The sequence below is a fragment of the Rhincodon typus genome, chromosome 22, assembly GCF_021869965.1.
Source record: "Rhincodon typus isolate 14 chromosome 22, sRhiTyp1.1, whole genome shotgun sequence".
NCBI classification, from domain to species: domain Eukaryota; kingdom Metazoa; phylum Chordata; class Chondrichthyes; order Orectolobiformes; family Rhincodontidae; genus Rhincodon; species Rhincodon typus.
Window position 1 is genome coordinate 10,746,613 of NC_063353.1, and position 15,161 is coordinate 10,761,773.

The window sequence follows — 15,161 nt, forward strand, 5'->3', positions numbered from 1 at the left end:
TTTTTTTTCTCTCTAGTTTATGGTAAGGCCAAAACGAAGATAACTTTGTAAAAAGGAACAGGATTAGACTTTCTTTTTAAATAGAGTTAGAGATACAGATTTTTTTTTCACGTAGATAATCAAGGCTTCACTCAATCTCCCTGCACGAATGAGATTTGGAAACAGGAGAAGGGGAAATTGGAAACTGTTGCATCAATAAGTCAGCAATATGAGGACACCCCTCCCCCTTACTGGCATGCCAAAATACTGATTTCTAATGAACTTATAAATCAGTTAACACATTATATTAACACCCCTAATGTTACTGAGTAAAAATGAAACAAAGTATGGCAATATATCCATTTAATCAGCTTCACTATTATTGAACAAACTTCCTCTTCAGCGGCCTACATACATACATCTTTCCCCCACCACCTGCACCCTCAAGCGCAGTAGTGTAGATCATTGATAAATAGAATTCCTAGTGTGGAAACAGGTCATTTGGCCCAACAAGCCCACATTGACTCTCCGAAAAGCATCCCACCCAGACTCAAGACTCACACCCCAGCCCCACCACCCCCGCAATCCCTGTAATCCTATATATCCTTATCGACACTATCGGCAATTTAGCACAGCCAATCCACCTAACCTGCACATTTTGAGGGGAAACTGGAGCACCCTGAGCAAACCCACGCAGTCACCGGAGGCTGGAATTAAACCTGGGTCCCTGGTGCTGAAAGACAGCAGTCCTGACCAGAGGCACCCCTAAGGGATCAAAGGGTACGGGGACAGTGGGAATAGGGAGTTGAATGTTCAGCCATGATCATACCAAATGGTGGAGCAGGCTTGATGAGCCAAACGGCCTACTCCTGGTCCTATTTTCTCTGGTTCTTCTTCCTAATCCCCACACCCTTGCATCCCAGCCCAATTTCTTACTTTAGTCCTTTGGGTCTGTTCCCTTTTCTAAACTCATACTGAAATCCTGGGCTCCATCTATTAGAAGATGGTAAGAGTAAAGGTGGTTTTGGATGTTATGGACCAGACCAAACCCCCTCGAAACAGATCAAGGAGCGAGCCCAGATCTTAACTTTATCTTACTTTAAAGGCAAGTACCAGTCATTGCATTCCAGGTGCAATTTGATTGGTCAAACTATCAGGCTTGAAGCAAAACATGCTTTATTCATACATTATAGTTAAAATACAGACAACATAAAATTGGATTAACTATAACTATCAAAATCCTTAAAATATTAATGAACTGTTCCAATATAGTAATATCCCATAAACACACCCTTGACAAAGGCAAAGTCAGTAAAATAATTGTCTCACATGCAATTCTAATAGGAGGAAGAGAACCCCAGCTTTTAGCCGTAATAGAAAGAGGAATACCGACTTCCACGTCCAACTTGAAGATCTCAGCAACTGCGACTGAGAGCTGAACTAAAAATCCTGGTTCCGTGGGAGTTTGACCTCACTCATTCAGGCTGCTTCTATTGCTCCAACTTGAAAAAAAAAAATCCAAGGCCTCACAAGCTGTTTACTTTATTGGCTTTAACAGACCACTTTTCACCTCTGTCTTAACCTCTCCATAAAAAACAGGAGGACAAAATACACCTCAAAGACATAGTATTGTCACATGGAACATCAGCTCTCCATGCACCAACTAACCTTTGCCACTAGGTGGAGACTAGCCAATCTAAAACTACTGCTCCACAAAGTTTTTTTAAAAACAGTTTCCATCCATTATACACCATTTTCATCTTATCTGTGGTGTATTTTATCTTGTAAGTTACTTCAGTTGGGAATGCAAAGCTGTGCAGATGATAAGTTTGTAAGTGTTTTTAGAGTGATAAATGTTAAAAGGACCCCCAACTTGACTTTAAAATTGATTCTCATGGGAATCAATGATTCACTTAAAGTCACAGTTTTCAGGACTGCCAATGTGACTGTGAGCAAGGAATTTGCACCAAGATTAGCAATTCAAACAATTAAACAACTTGTACTCGTGCTATTAAATTAAGAAACCAGCTTCTTGTAAGTCTGCGTTAAAGTGTATTTTTTCAATATGCTCGATCAAAACAAAAGCATACATCATAGCCTGACCCATTTTTTATTTTTTTTTAAATCAGGAGACAAGTGTCACAAGACATTTTTCAAAAGAGCATAATAACCCAATGCTGTAATTGGGAAAAGAAAGAAATAGGTATATCAGGATCAGGCAGTAACTTAAAAAGGTTTCCAGTGAGCCCACGATTGGGCTACAGCATTAAACATATCCAGAGCTTAATAAAACACTCATTGATCCTATAATGCTGTATATAATCAAAACAGTTGGCTGCAAAAGTGAATCATTCCACATTGCCAACGTTCAGTTTAATACATAAAATATAACATAGCTCCTGAGCAGATAAAAGTCCTAACATAATTGCTGCAACCACAGCCTATTTCTTCCACTGATGGCAAAAATAATTAATAGATCTATTTCAATAAGCACTCATATCCAGATCAATGTAATTCTGAACAAACATGCATCGAGTTACAAAGCAGCAAAAAAAGGCTGTAAACATGCAAAATTTGAAGAGTAATAAATACAATGTAAAGCATTTTCTGTTTGTTAATGTTTACACGTGTGTGTGGGGGACAGCTTAATACTGCTCAAGGGGCCATTTGCACAAATAAATCACCAAGAAATTGTGACATATTGAAAACCATTTAAAATGAAAAGAATGACAACACATATTGAATAAGGTTTTATTGTTAAACCATAGAAGTATCACTGAACTTAGGAGTGGAAAAGAAAAAATGGATTATTTTCTAAGGGAAACAGACTTGAATCTATTATAGTATAGCTGTAACTCGACCACACTTCCTCAATGAGAAACTTCTGTCAAGATACAATATATACAGATGTTACAAGTCAGGCCCAATTAAACCATTACAAGATGGGAGGCAGCTGCAATGAACATACATAGGTCTACTACTTTCCTTCCTTGAGGACACCAGGTGCTTGTCTTATAAACAATTAGAAACTTTTTAAATGAATGATATGGTTTCATTTATCAGGTCTGCATTTTCCGTAACCATATAAAACTGGAAGCTTCCTTTTTATTCAGTTCATCACATATTGTTGCTCGTTTGTTTTTCTCAAGTTGACATCTCAGGCTTTTACCTCTGGAGGGGTGCCATAGATTGAATCAGAGTTTTCAGATGCGAGCTCCTCTGTAATTCAAATAAACAAGTGTAAATACAGACAGTTCCCCACAATGACAGTTTAATTGCAAGTATTTCACCCAAGGATGACTGACCTGCACATTCAGCACGAGTTAAACTGTTCCCTCAAAAAAATTAAGAGATTCTATAGAACAAAGGCACAGTGCTAAAGATTTAAAGTCTGAAATAAGACTCATATTGGTTAAATAGAATAAGTGAAAATGTACTTACCAGGAAGCACGCATTTCCACAACCCATATGTTTTGCCAACTGTTGTCTGCCAGAGACGAAGAGTTCCATCTTCAGAACCACTCGCATATAATTCTCCATCAGGGCTAAATCTTACACAATGGACTGGACCAAAGTGACCTTTGTATGACTCTACAAAAAGATTTAATTTGACTCAGAACAGAACAAAAGCAACAGATATTAAAAATTAAGACTAATTTCTCTTATAAATAGATAACACAGTGTGGAGCTGGAGGAACACGGCAGGCCAGGTAGCAGAGGAGCAGGAAAGCTTACATTTCGGGTCAAGGCCCTTTTTCTAGGTGTTATATTCAAATTTTAAACACATTAAATTCTTGCTGTGTTTGCTAATTCAAAATTGCAGAAATGTGCAGCCAAGTACAGCCTCGTAGCACTTCCAGCAAAAGCAGAGGATGGTATGTTCAAGTCTCATCCAAAAGATGTAAAACACAAAAATCTCCAACACAGTAGTCAGTGCATGCTCTAATTTCAGAGATGCAGTGTTTCAAATCAGATATTAAACCAAGGCCTCATCATCAGAATAACATTATCTGGTCATTATCACACTGTTACTGTAGGATCTTGCAGTGTTTGAACTGACTGCTGTAAAGCACTTTGTGACAGCCTGTGATCATGGAAGTTATCTAAACCCAACATTTTTGAACAAAATAAATTAGGCAAGCAGATTAAAAGTACATCTGTAATTTTTAAACTTTTGAGTTGATGACACTGTCATAAACAAGGCTAACACCTGCTCTTGCTTTCTCCAGACATGACTTTGCAAAGTTTACAAACATGTTACTAGAGCATCTTATTTTTTATTTGCTTCCAATCTCAACAAACTTCAACCAACATTCCCATTTTCTCCAACTAACTGCAAGCAACACTGCAGGTTTTTACATGTGAACAGTCAGGAATCACAACGTTCTCATCACTAACCTGCCTTTTTCCAACAGCCTTTGTTTACTGACTCAAGTTGGAAGAAGTCAAATATATCCAAGGCTACAATCCTTGAAATAATTGCACACAGCCCAGTTGTTTAATCCAGGAAAATTAACTCAAAGAATTACAAGGCAGATGCTCACGAAAAGTTTGCATACCAAATACACACAGACTTAAATAAGTTATTTTCAGTAGGAGTTAAAATTCTACTATGTTTTATTCTTGATTGTGTAATCAGATTAAATAAAATCTCATTACTGATGGGACATTTGAGATTTAATTTGTAAAACTACAAAGATTTCTCAAATTACTGTAGCTACAAATCCAACCGAAAACCAATGCTTTTCCTACAGTATTGATGTTAGCCTTAGTAGAAGAGGCAATGTTATCTAGAAGTGATATTCAACCTGCACCTACCAATGTTTAAGAGTAGTATGGGTTCACCTCCCCTAATTTCAAAGTTCATACTGCACTGACTGACAAGCAACTATAGTTAATTCACTAAAACATGTAAGGGTCTTGATGTACCCAAATTCCAAGATAAAAGCCAGACTGGTCACAAAAGGCCACATGATATTTATTGTGCTTTCATGAATTCTACTTGGCTTGCTCACATTGAACTCCTGCTGGTGCTCTCTCCTCAAATGTCAATACCTTCACTTTGAAAAATTGATGCAACCACTTAAATGGAGTAATTGAAATCAAATCTGGGGCAACTACATTCACAAAACTGCAAAATGCCATGAAGCTTTTCACTGATCATCTCGAAACTTTATAATGATCCAGAAGGTATCCAAACACACACCAGCTGATTATAAAACATCTTGGATCTCTCTTAACCAAAAATAGAAAGCAAATGCACAACTGAATATTGTACTAATTCAACATTTAATAAAAATTAACATGATTATTGATTTGTATAAGCATATAGTACTCCTAAAAGCTAATACATTTGTTATAAGATCATTCTATATAGCGGAATTAAGCGAACAGGAGTAATCCTATGTGCAAAGAACTGTGATTTGAAATATAATTTTCACAAAAGAAAAGAACTAACCCACATGAAAAAAATAAACTACTTACCTAAATCCTCGCCTGTATTGTAATCAAACTTGTACAGTTTGAAATCATCACCTCCTGCAACAAAAACGTCTTTCTCAGGGTGAAGAGAAGCAGAGTTGATTGATGCTGGTGCGTCAAAAGATTTGATCAATTCAAGACTGTAAAAACACAAGCACAAAACTTCTCAGAATGCACCCAAATCTTAATTATTTTCTGCAAATGGAAATACTTTTATATACAAAGTATGTACTTTGCATGCATGAAAATTATTCTGGTACTGTGGTATGAAAAACAATTCTTAAACATGACTGTAATAAGGTATAATGATGCACTCTACTCAGGAATCCACAAACTTCATGTGGAACGGAGGCAAAGAAATAATGTGTTTTAAAAAAAGCAGAAAAGATTGGGGGAGGGATGAGAGGAGGAAAGCAAGGTAAAATTAAATGAGGACTTCAATTCTTTCAAACATTTCAATGAGAATACAGCAAATACAGAAAAAAATTACATGCACAGTCTCTCATGTTCATATGACATGGCGTCAGACAGAAGGGTACACAAAAAACCCAGTAAATCTGAATAGGATTACAGTGTCTGTGAACCACTGCTATAGACTATATAACTTTGAATATGCAATTCACAGTCTTGACATTTTTCTGCTACGCTTCAGTGATGATACAATGGAAGAAACTAACTAGAAACTAAACTACTAGGCTTATATTATCTGCATTGTATACAATCTTAAATGATTTTTGCTTACTTTCAGTACTATCTACAAATTGCTAGGTCCTACTTAAGAGGATGATAAGAAAAAAGCAATACTGGTTTTCAATGAAGGAACAGAAGAAATATTGATTGTAAACTTCTTCCCCCACATCCCTCGTGGCCTGGGAAACTTCAAATAGCAGTCAACAAGATGATTTAAACTCAACTTTGAATCAAAACACCACTACTGGGCATTGATTCCACACAAAATCATGTGCCTCATTTCAGCAGCTACATTTAATGTGAGAAACTTGACTACTTGCATCAACACAAAAAAAAACTTAACCCTATTCTCAACCAACAACAATAGCTACAGTTTTCAGCACAGTTCACTAGAGAGTAATCTCTAATCTCAAGGGTTTTGGTCTGTACCTATGAAGGGATAATAATTAATTTCAACATTTCTGGATTCACGATTTTTAAATTATTAATTCAAGGAATGTGGGCATCACTGGCTGGGTCAACATTTATTACCTTATCCCTAATCACCCTTGAAAAGGTGGTAGTAAGCCGTCTTCTTGAAACACTGCAGTCAATTTATTGTAGGTAAACAAAATGCTGGAATGAGTCAGACAGCACTTGACTGGGACACCCCTAAAGGAAATCACGTGATTTTTTTTTGTATTGCAAGGGTATTACAATCAGAAAGTACAAACATTAAAATATATTAGATTGCTTTTGTGTTTAGAAGAATGATGAACTGAATTTTGCCAAGGATAAACCCACAGATTGGAGCGCTTTTGGGGCAGTTTGTAGAAAATGTTTGTGCTATATGTAAATAGCTTAGTATGTTCTATTTTGTCTTCATTTCTATTGTATAATTAATTCTCTAACTGTTAAAACCAAACCTGCAACCAAACCTGGGCCTTCTCTTCCCAATCTCCAATCCCATCCAGTCCAATGCTATCACACTTCTCCCCCAGCTGCCCATTATTCATCTTCATATACACCACCTTCAGCTATTAACAAAGGATATCCCTTCCTAAAATACTCAAACATCTCTTCTCATTTGAAGGCCTACTTTGACTAAACTTCATTCAGCCTTCAATTGATACTGTAGTACAGATCTCCTTTGTTACCGTGCCCAATTCATGATCTGATTTTAACTTCAATTCTACATTCCTGCATACCCCTTATAATCTTTGATTCCCTGGTAATCAAGAATCTATTTAGCTCTGCTGTAAAAATATTTGAAGATCCTACATACACTGCTTTTTGAGGAAGGGAATTCCAAAGATATTCAACTCAAATGTTATAAAGTTTCCTGCCTCTGTTCCTTTTTGAACGGAAAAATTACCTTCGTTATTTGCCAACCTAAAGCATCCTTCTCTGAATCTAATGTGTTTTGGTAAATTAAAACCAGTGCATCAACTATTTCTTGAGCTATTTCTTTTACAACCCTAGGATGAAATCCACCCAGTCCTAGAGACTTGTCAATTTGCAGTTCCAACAATTTACTCAGTACTACTGTTAATTGTAAATTTCTTGAGTTTTTGCCTCTCTTAATTCCTGATTTACAGCTATATCCAAGATGTTTCTTGTATCCTCCAATGAATACTGATGGAAGGTACCTGTATTCAACATCAACATCTTTGTGGACTATTTGTCCTTTAATCGGCACTATAAAAAAGAATGAAACATTCTCTAATAGCTTGTGGGTATTAAAGATTTTCATTAAATCTTTTTTGCAGGTAAAAATTAAACTGACAAATTCAGAGAATTCACTGCAAAGTGCCTGAATCATAACTATTTAAGTTCTAATAAAGAAAACATATTTCTCACACTAAGCTAAAAGAAAATAAACCTGAAATGATTCAACTTACCTTAGTGCATTATAAAAAGCAATAGTTTTTCCATAAGTTAAAACCAGAATCTCTCCATCAGGTATATACTCAACACTGCTTACAGATGATCCAACATGAATCGTTTGCACTTCAATCATACTAGACCTGTCCCAGAGCCTGTTAAAATACCAAGTATTAAAATACTTCAATAAAACTTCAGCCAAAGTTTAAAGAGGTTTGCAGAATACTTTCCCTTCATTCATATTACATTAAATATAAACTCTAACTCTACCAGAGCTGACTTTCAACCACAGCCTAAAGTCAGATGTACAGTCTGATTTTAATTACAATATTACCTTTACACAAGTACAAGATTTTAAGACTAATTCTTATGCCAGAATACGGTGTTGGCTTTTACATGTATAACACTGGAGGTTGAAATGCATTATCATCCATTGTCTAGCAATCACAACTGCCAGATCAGAAACTGTAATCCTTGCTGCCAAAACCAGTACAAATGGAGTCAAAATTATGGGTATCTATACAAGGAGCTGAACCACTGCATTCAATAGCACTGTGTTCAATGATTCTGTCAAGTAGGTTTGTATCAGGGCAAATATGACTTCATCAGCAAATAGGTAATATGCACAGAGTTGTAGAATCGTAAGACTCTGTGCATATTACCCATTCGCTGATGAAGTCATAAAGCGTTTGGGTCTTTTAGTTAACGGTCAGGGTTGACCTATACACAAGACTTTTTTATTAAATTTATTCACTCATGGGACATGAGTCTTGCTTGCTGGCCAGCATCTATTGTCCATCACTAGCTGCCCTTGAGAAGGTGGTGGTGATGATCTGCCTTCTTGAACTGCTGCAGTCCATAAGCTATAGGTTGACCCACAATGCCATTAGAGGGGGGATTCTGGGATTTTGACCCAGTGACAGTGAAGAAACAATGCCAATATTTCCAAGTCAGGTTGGTGAGTGGCTTGGAGGGAAATTTGCAGGTGTTGATGTTCCCATTTATCTGCTGCTCTTGTCCTTCTGGACGGAAATGGTTTTGAGTTTGACTCCAACCAGCAGAGAGCTGGCCCCCAATATCCTTTGATTACAGTTTGCCAAAGGTCTCAGATGTAACACTCAGTCAAATGCAGCCTTGATGTCAAGGGCTGTCACCTTCACATCACCTCTGGAATTCAGCTCTTTTGTCCATGTTTGAACCAAGGCTATAAGGAGGTTAAGAGCCAGGTGGCCCTGGCGGAACCCAAACTGGGCATCATTCAGCATGTGCTGCTTGATAGTACTGTTGATGACAACCCCCATCACTTTACTGATAATCAAGAGTAGAGTGGCGGAGTTATAATTGTCCTGATTTTGTGTACACAGCTGGGCAATTTTCCACATTGTTGGATAGATGCCTATGGTGTAACTGTACTGGTACAGCTGGCTAGGGGAGCAGCAAGTTCTCGAGCAAGGTCTTCAGTTCTGTAGCCAGAACACTGTCAGGGCCCATAGCCTTGGTAGTATCCAGAGCCTCCAACTGTTTCTTGATATCACGTGGAGTGAAGTGAATTGGCTGAAGATTGGCATCTGTTATGCTGGAACCGCTGGAGGATGCTGACATTGATCATCCACTTGTCTGGACATTGCTGCGAGTGCTTCAGCCTTATTCTTTACACTAATGTGTTGGGCTCTTCATCATGGAGGATGGGGATATTTATTTGTAGACCCTCCCCCTCCTTCAGTGAGTTGTTTAATTGTTAACTACCATTTACGACTGAATGTGGCAAGACTGCAGACCTTAGATCTGATCCATTGGTTGCTCAGTTCCATCACTTGTTGCTTAAGCTGTTTTCCATGCATGTAGTCTCACCAGATTGACATCTCACTTTTAGATATGCCTGGTGCTGCTCCTAGCATGCCCTCCTGCATTTGCCATTGAATCAAGGTTGATCCCCTAGCTTGATGGCAATGATTGAGTGGGGCATACGCCGGGCCATGCAATTCTGCTGCTGTTGATGGTCCACAGCGCCTCATGGATGCCCAGTCTTGACACCTAGTACGATGAATGCAAACCACTGGGGTTGACTTTTGTTCAAGATCAATTGTTACTCGTGCATATAAGTTTAAGCAGGTCACTGGACAGAACCTTAAAGAACAGCCCAAGAAAATCAAAGATTCAGAGAGGATTATGTTGGGAAGGTGTTCGGGGTGGGGTAGAAGATATACCAACATATTTCTGCTTACAAAATTTAGATAGTACGATAGTATGGATGCTAGAAATCTAAAATATAAAAAGAACTTTTGAAGTACTTAGGTTTGGCAGTCAGTTTGAGTGTCATCTATATTGGGGTCTGCCCCCTACCCCTCAAATACCCCAGTCAAGCTTGATAGCATAACTACTTTCCTTAAAAAAGATCAAATATTTTACAATAAGTAAATTCCACATAAACATTGCTCATTTTAAACTTGAATTCTTCAGCAAAACCCCATACCTTACAGTCTTGTCATCAGCTGCTGAAATTATCTGCCTGTCTCCATTACACCACAGCGCTTTCTTAATACCAGAACTATGACCACTGATCTCGAGAGGCTCTGACAAAGAAAGAACATCAGAACTTGCATGCCACCACCGTATTTAACAAAGACAAGTAAACAATTCTCATGCTAAGAATGACCTGTGAATAGTCTGACACCTCAAGTCAGTGTATAAACTCATAACCTATACAAATACTGGGGCTTTTCAATTTATTGGTTCTCCCAGGTTCACCTTTAAATAGACTTCAGGCTTTCTAGTTTTGCTTTGACACTTATTTTTCATCATTGGCCTTAATACTTCAATAATATTTGAATCTAAGTGTACACGGAGTCAGACAGATTCTCAATGCTTTATCAAGTACAACAGATTCTTGCAGTTTATGTTCAATCTCTCCTCAAAGATCTTAAAGTAATAATTTAGGGAAAAAAACTGTTACCATAGCTTATCCACTGGAAAATTGGCAATGCTAAATGCAGTGCCATCTTTGAATTGAGACATTAAATCAAGGCTCGACTGATCCTCCCATGTGGGTGCAAAAGATGCCACTGCCACCCTGTTTGAAAAAGCAACAGGGCCTTGGCGAGACTGCATCTGGGGCTAATTAAAGTATCTACTTGCTATAGAAGAGGGCAGCCAAGGTTCACCAGGTCGATTCCTGGGATAGCAACCTTGTCACAAGGAGATTGGGTCAACTAAGTTTGCATTCAGTGGAGTTTAGAAGAATAAAATGGGATCGCATTGAAACAAATTCTGATAGGGACGGACAGCTGGAAGTAAGGATGTTGTTCCCTTGTTGCCTAGAGAGTCCAGAACAAGAGCTCACAGTTTCAAGTTAAGTGGTGAGCCATTCGGACTAAGATGAGGAGAAATTTCTTCACTCAGAAGGTGACAGACCTGTGAAATTTCCTTAAAAAGAAAGCTTTGGAGGCTAAGCCATTGAACACATTTCAGAAACAAACAGATCGATTTCTAGAGGTTAAAGATGTAAAGGTGAATGGGGAAAAGCAGAAGTATTGCGTTGAGATAAAGGATCAGCCATGACCACATTGAATGGCAGAGCAAGCTCAGTGGCTGAATGGACTACTCATGCTCCTATTCTCTCTGTTTCTAAACTGGGGACCTAAAAACAAGTTTGACATGAAGTATGTGACAGAAGAATCTTCAGTACCATATACTATCACACATTTAGACAATCTCTCTTTGCAACATTGCAATACGGTTGCTGAAATCAAAATCGATAATTTCATATTATTCATAACAAGTCTCAAAGGTAAAGGGTAGTAACCCTTTTTGATAATAATCATGCCTCACCTGATTCAGGTTTGTTCAAATCATAAATACGCAAAACTTTGTCTTGCCCGCCAGTCAATAAGTTGTTGCTATCCTGAAAAGAAAAAAAAACAAGCTTCAAAAAAGGCTTTAAAAATATTGGATATAAATAAGAGTTGAATTAGAAATGGACTTTACCTGAGTGAAGTCCACAGTTTTGACAATGTGCTTGTGGGCTAATGTGATCATTTCATCACCTGTCACAGCATCCCAAACCTTGCTGAGAATTAACAATATGGACAAATTCAGGTGAAATAACTGCACGTGGAAATAAATGCAAGACTGCTGAAACAGTTTCCCCAAACATCAACTACTAACCAAATGAAATCCCAGTCTTGGCTGACGCTTACTTACATTTCATCCAACCTACGAAGCTACTGAAACCGATCAAGTTATCAGGAACTTTCAGTGACTGTATAGAAATCACTTCCCAAGATTGAAAACTTTGACATGACATTCCAAGTTTGTATGTAACTATGTTAATTTGTGGACCTCAATGATACTAAATGATTTTGGTGTTTTCATTTGGGATTGCTCATTAAAGAGGCAACAGTTTTAAAAATCCTTCCAGAGACTGAAGATGTAATTAATCCACAGCAGCTACAGATTAATTGGACAAATGGCCAGCAGTGAGCAGCCATACAGCTCACACAATATCAACTGCACATCTTTAGCAAATATAAAAAATTGCATTTTAAAAAGTGTTTTGCAATTTTTTTTCCTTTGTTTGGCTCTCTTTCTTCATTGCAGTCTTTTTCTTAAAAAAGCCACATTCACAACCTCCGTGAGCTAACTGTAGTATATTCTACAACTGATAAAAGTCATTAGTTGCCTTCAGTGATTTATGTCACAAGTATGTAGAAGTACTCACGCTGAAAAATCTGCTGCTGCGGTTGCTGCCCTATTGGCCTCTTTATTTAATGTGGCTCCCCAGACAGCACCTTTGTGACCCAGAAACGTCCCAATCCAGTCTCCTGTGTCACCTTGGCGCATCATGGGCTTGCCATCTGAATGGATACCAAATAACACGTTAACACAATTTGCATAGTGCCTTTACCATAGCAAAGCATATGAAAGAGGCCATCATCAAAAGTTGACAGAGTCACGTGAGGAAATGTTAAGACAGTTGACCTAAAGCTTGATGAAAGAGACATTTTAAGGAGTTCTGCAAAGGAGTGAGAAGTTTTGAAAAGGGAATTTCATAACCTAACACCTAGGCAGGTGAATTGGCAAAGGCAACTGACCAGATAGTCTCAATCTTGGGTGTCAAATGCCATGAGCTTCTCATTCTGGTTGCTGATGGTGAAGGTAGACAGGGGAAAGAGGTTAAAGATGAATGCTTCCAATATAGAAAAAGTGAGGGGGGAATATATCTGCATTTCAGGATGATCCTATAGTGAGCATTTTGATGAAATGAAGGCACAATCTCTCTGTGGTACTTTGCATGGTCTGATAGCAAATGACTAAATGTACAATATCTCCATTAAAATCTACGTATCCTAAATTTGAGGGAGCAGTGACACAAGTCATACTGGGGAATTGCTGTGGATGAAAGGTAGGGTAGGAATGCAATGATTTCAATCAAGAATGATAACAAAGACAAAAGACAAGGGTGAGGTTCAGCAGGTCAGTAACTGGAGAAATATTCTGATGAATGGAGGGCCAAAGAAAACATTAAACCCCTAAACATAAACCAAGTGATTTGGCAGAGTGCTTTTCCAACGGATAGACACAGAAGGAACTGGGGTTGGAAGAGGTGGGCAGAGAATCCATGACTGACACAAGGGAGAGAGATCATGCGAAACGGTAAGGTGGCAGTGAATATGAACAAGGAATTTTAAATGGAGAGATACTTAAGGAAACACGGAAGAATTTGAAGAGAAAGCTGGATGAGCTGAAATGAAGGTTGAAATCACCAAAGCAAAAAAATCACGGTGCAGAGATTGAGGGAGGAAAGCAACAACGATGAAAACTATCAATTCTACAAATACTATGGCAATTACTCTGAAATATTAATACTTATGCAGTATTGAATCATGACAATTAATTCAAATAACAAGCATAACTAAGACAAGAGAACTAAATTCCTTGCATATTACTTGCACCTCAATCCATAAAGGGATTTTAACATTCTTGTCATACTATACTGCAGTGTTTGCTTAAAATGGAACACTAACTTTTACAGATGTTATTTAATACTAAGACTATTTCTGATAATTCAGTCATTATCAACATTAGAAATTAAAATTCACCAAATAATTTGATTTAAACATCAAATCAAGAGAATACTGTCATGTTCAGGGGAGATTTAACCAAGATTGCTCTACAAGGGATAAACATTGTTACTTATATTGATGTTACAGAGATCAAAGGGGAAAGAATGGGATTTTGTTGTCCCTTTGATGCCCTAATGACAATTAATCAAGTCATTTGAAATCGGGTCTTCAAACAACACAAAGGTGCAAGAGGGTTCAACGTTTGTAAATACAGGTTGAGAAAGAAAATAGGATTTGAGACAAGTCAATCTAACAACAGAGAAGATACAAGAATCGGCGATTCAACAGAACGAATTGTACAGATGCTGAGAGTGAGGCCTTTCAACAGTACTCGTCACAGGTGGAGTCTTGCCTTACACTTTTCCAGGTCAGCCAGTGAAGTCACTTGATTGATGTTTAAATCCCAGCCAGAGGGACACTACACCCTCAGTTTGTGACATCTCTTTCTCAAACACCTCCTTTCAAAATCTGGCAATAGGTTATATAGGTCCAAATATCTGCAGTACTTCCACTCAATTCACCGCTTTTAAAATGCAAATATTGACAGAGGTCATAATCACAATATAGAATTATTCAGTGTGACTGCGGACAAACAAGTCGGAACACTCTTTGGTTATTAACAAAGCCTAACTCGACACAAGTGTAATTTTAATGACAGAACAAGTCAACACATGGTAGTTGCTGCCGCGAGTTTGCCCCAGCCCCGGGCCTAGAGCTGAGGCTTGAAGCCGCGATGCTCGCTGAGCCGCTACCCGAGCCGCAGGCTCACCTTTACAGGCGCTGATTAGGAAGTAACCGTAAGGTGTGATTCCGCTAAAAGCCAAGTCGACCACGGGCCTGGTGTGGCCGCTGCAGGTCAGTGGAGTTTGCCTCATCGCCATCACCAACCTGGGGGAGCGGGGACCAGGCAGAGCGGCTCAGGGCTCCTCAGCAACCTGCAGAGAAAGAGGGAGGGAGCTGGGTCAGAGGCTGCAATGCCCGCCCGTCAGTCCGCCCCCTTACCACGCCACTGCCCCCTACACCCCG

General features: G+C 38.5%; 1 protein-coding gene across 2 annotated transcripts in view; it reads right to left on the bottom strand.

The window, feature by feature from the left end:
• Window positions 1-2,073: 2,073 nt before the first annotated feature.
• LOC109920602 (serine/threonine kinase receptor associated protein) overlaps window positions 2,074-15,161 on the bottom strand; it is a 17,237-nt gene continuing 4,149 nt past the window's right edge. The window contains exons 2-10 of one of the 2 annotated variants that reach the window (XM_020520642.2): window positions 14,905-15,070; window positions 12,731-12,866; window positions 11,998-12,079; window positions 11,842-11,914; window positions 10,487-10,586; window positions 8,031-8,168; window positions 5,464-5,600; window positions 3,421-3,570; window positions 2,074-3,198 (exon numbers count right to left, since the gene is read on the bottom strand). In XM_020520642.2, the coding sequence (XP_020376231.1) occupies window positions 3,137-3,198; window positions 3,421-3,570; window positions 5,464-5,600; window positions 8,031-8,168; window positions 10,487-10,586; window positions 11,842-11,914; window positions 11,998-12,079; window positions 12,731-12,866; window positions 14,905-15,016 (990 nt within the window). In that variant the 5' untranslated portion in view covers window positions 15,017-15,070 and the 3' untranslated portion in view covers window positions 2,074-3,136. The remainder of the gene's footprint in view (window positions 3,199-3,420; window positions 3,571-5,463; window positions 5,601-8,030; window positions 8,169-10,486; window positions 10,587-11,841; window positions 11,915-11,997; window positions 12,080-12,730; window positions 12,867-14,904; window positions 15,071-15,161) is intronic. The other variant, XM_048610248.1, reaches the window with a different exon arrangement.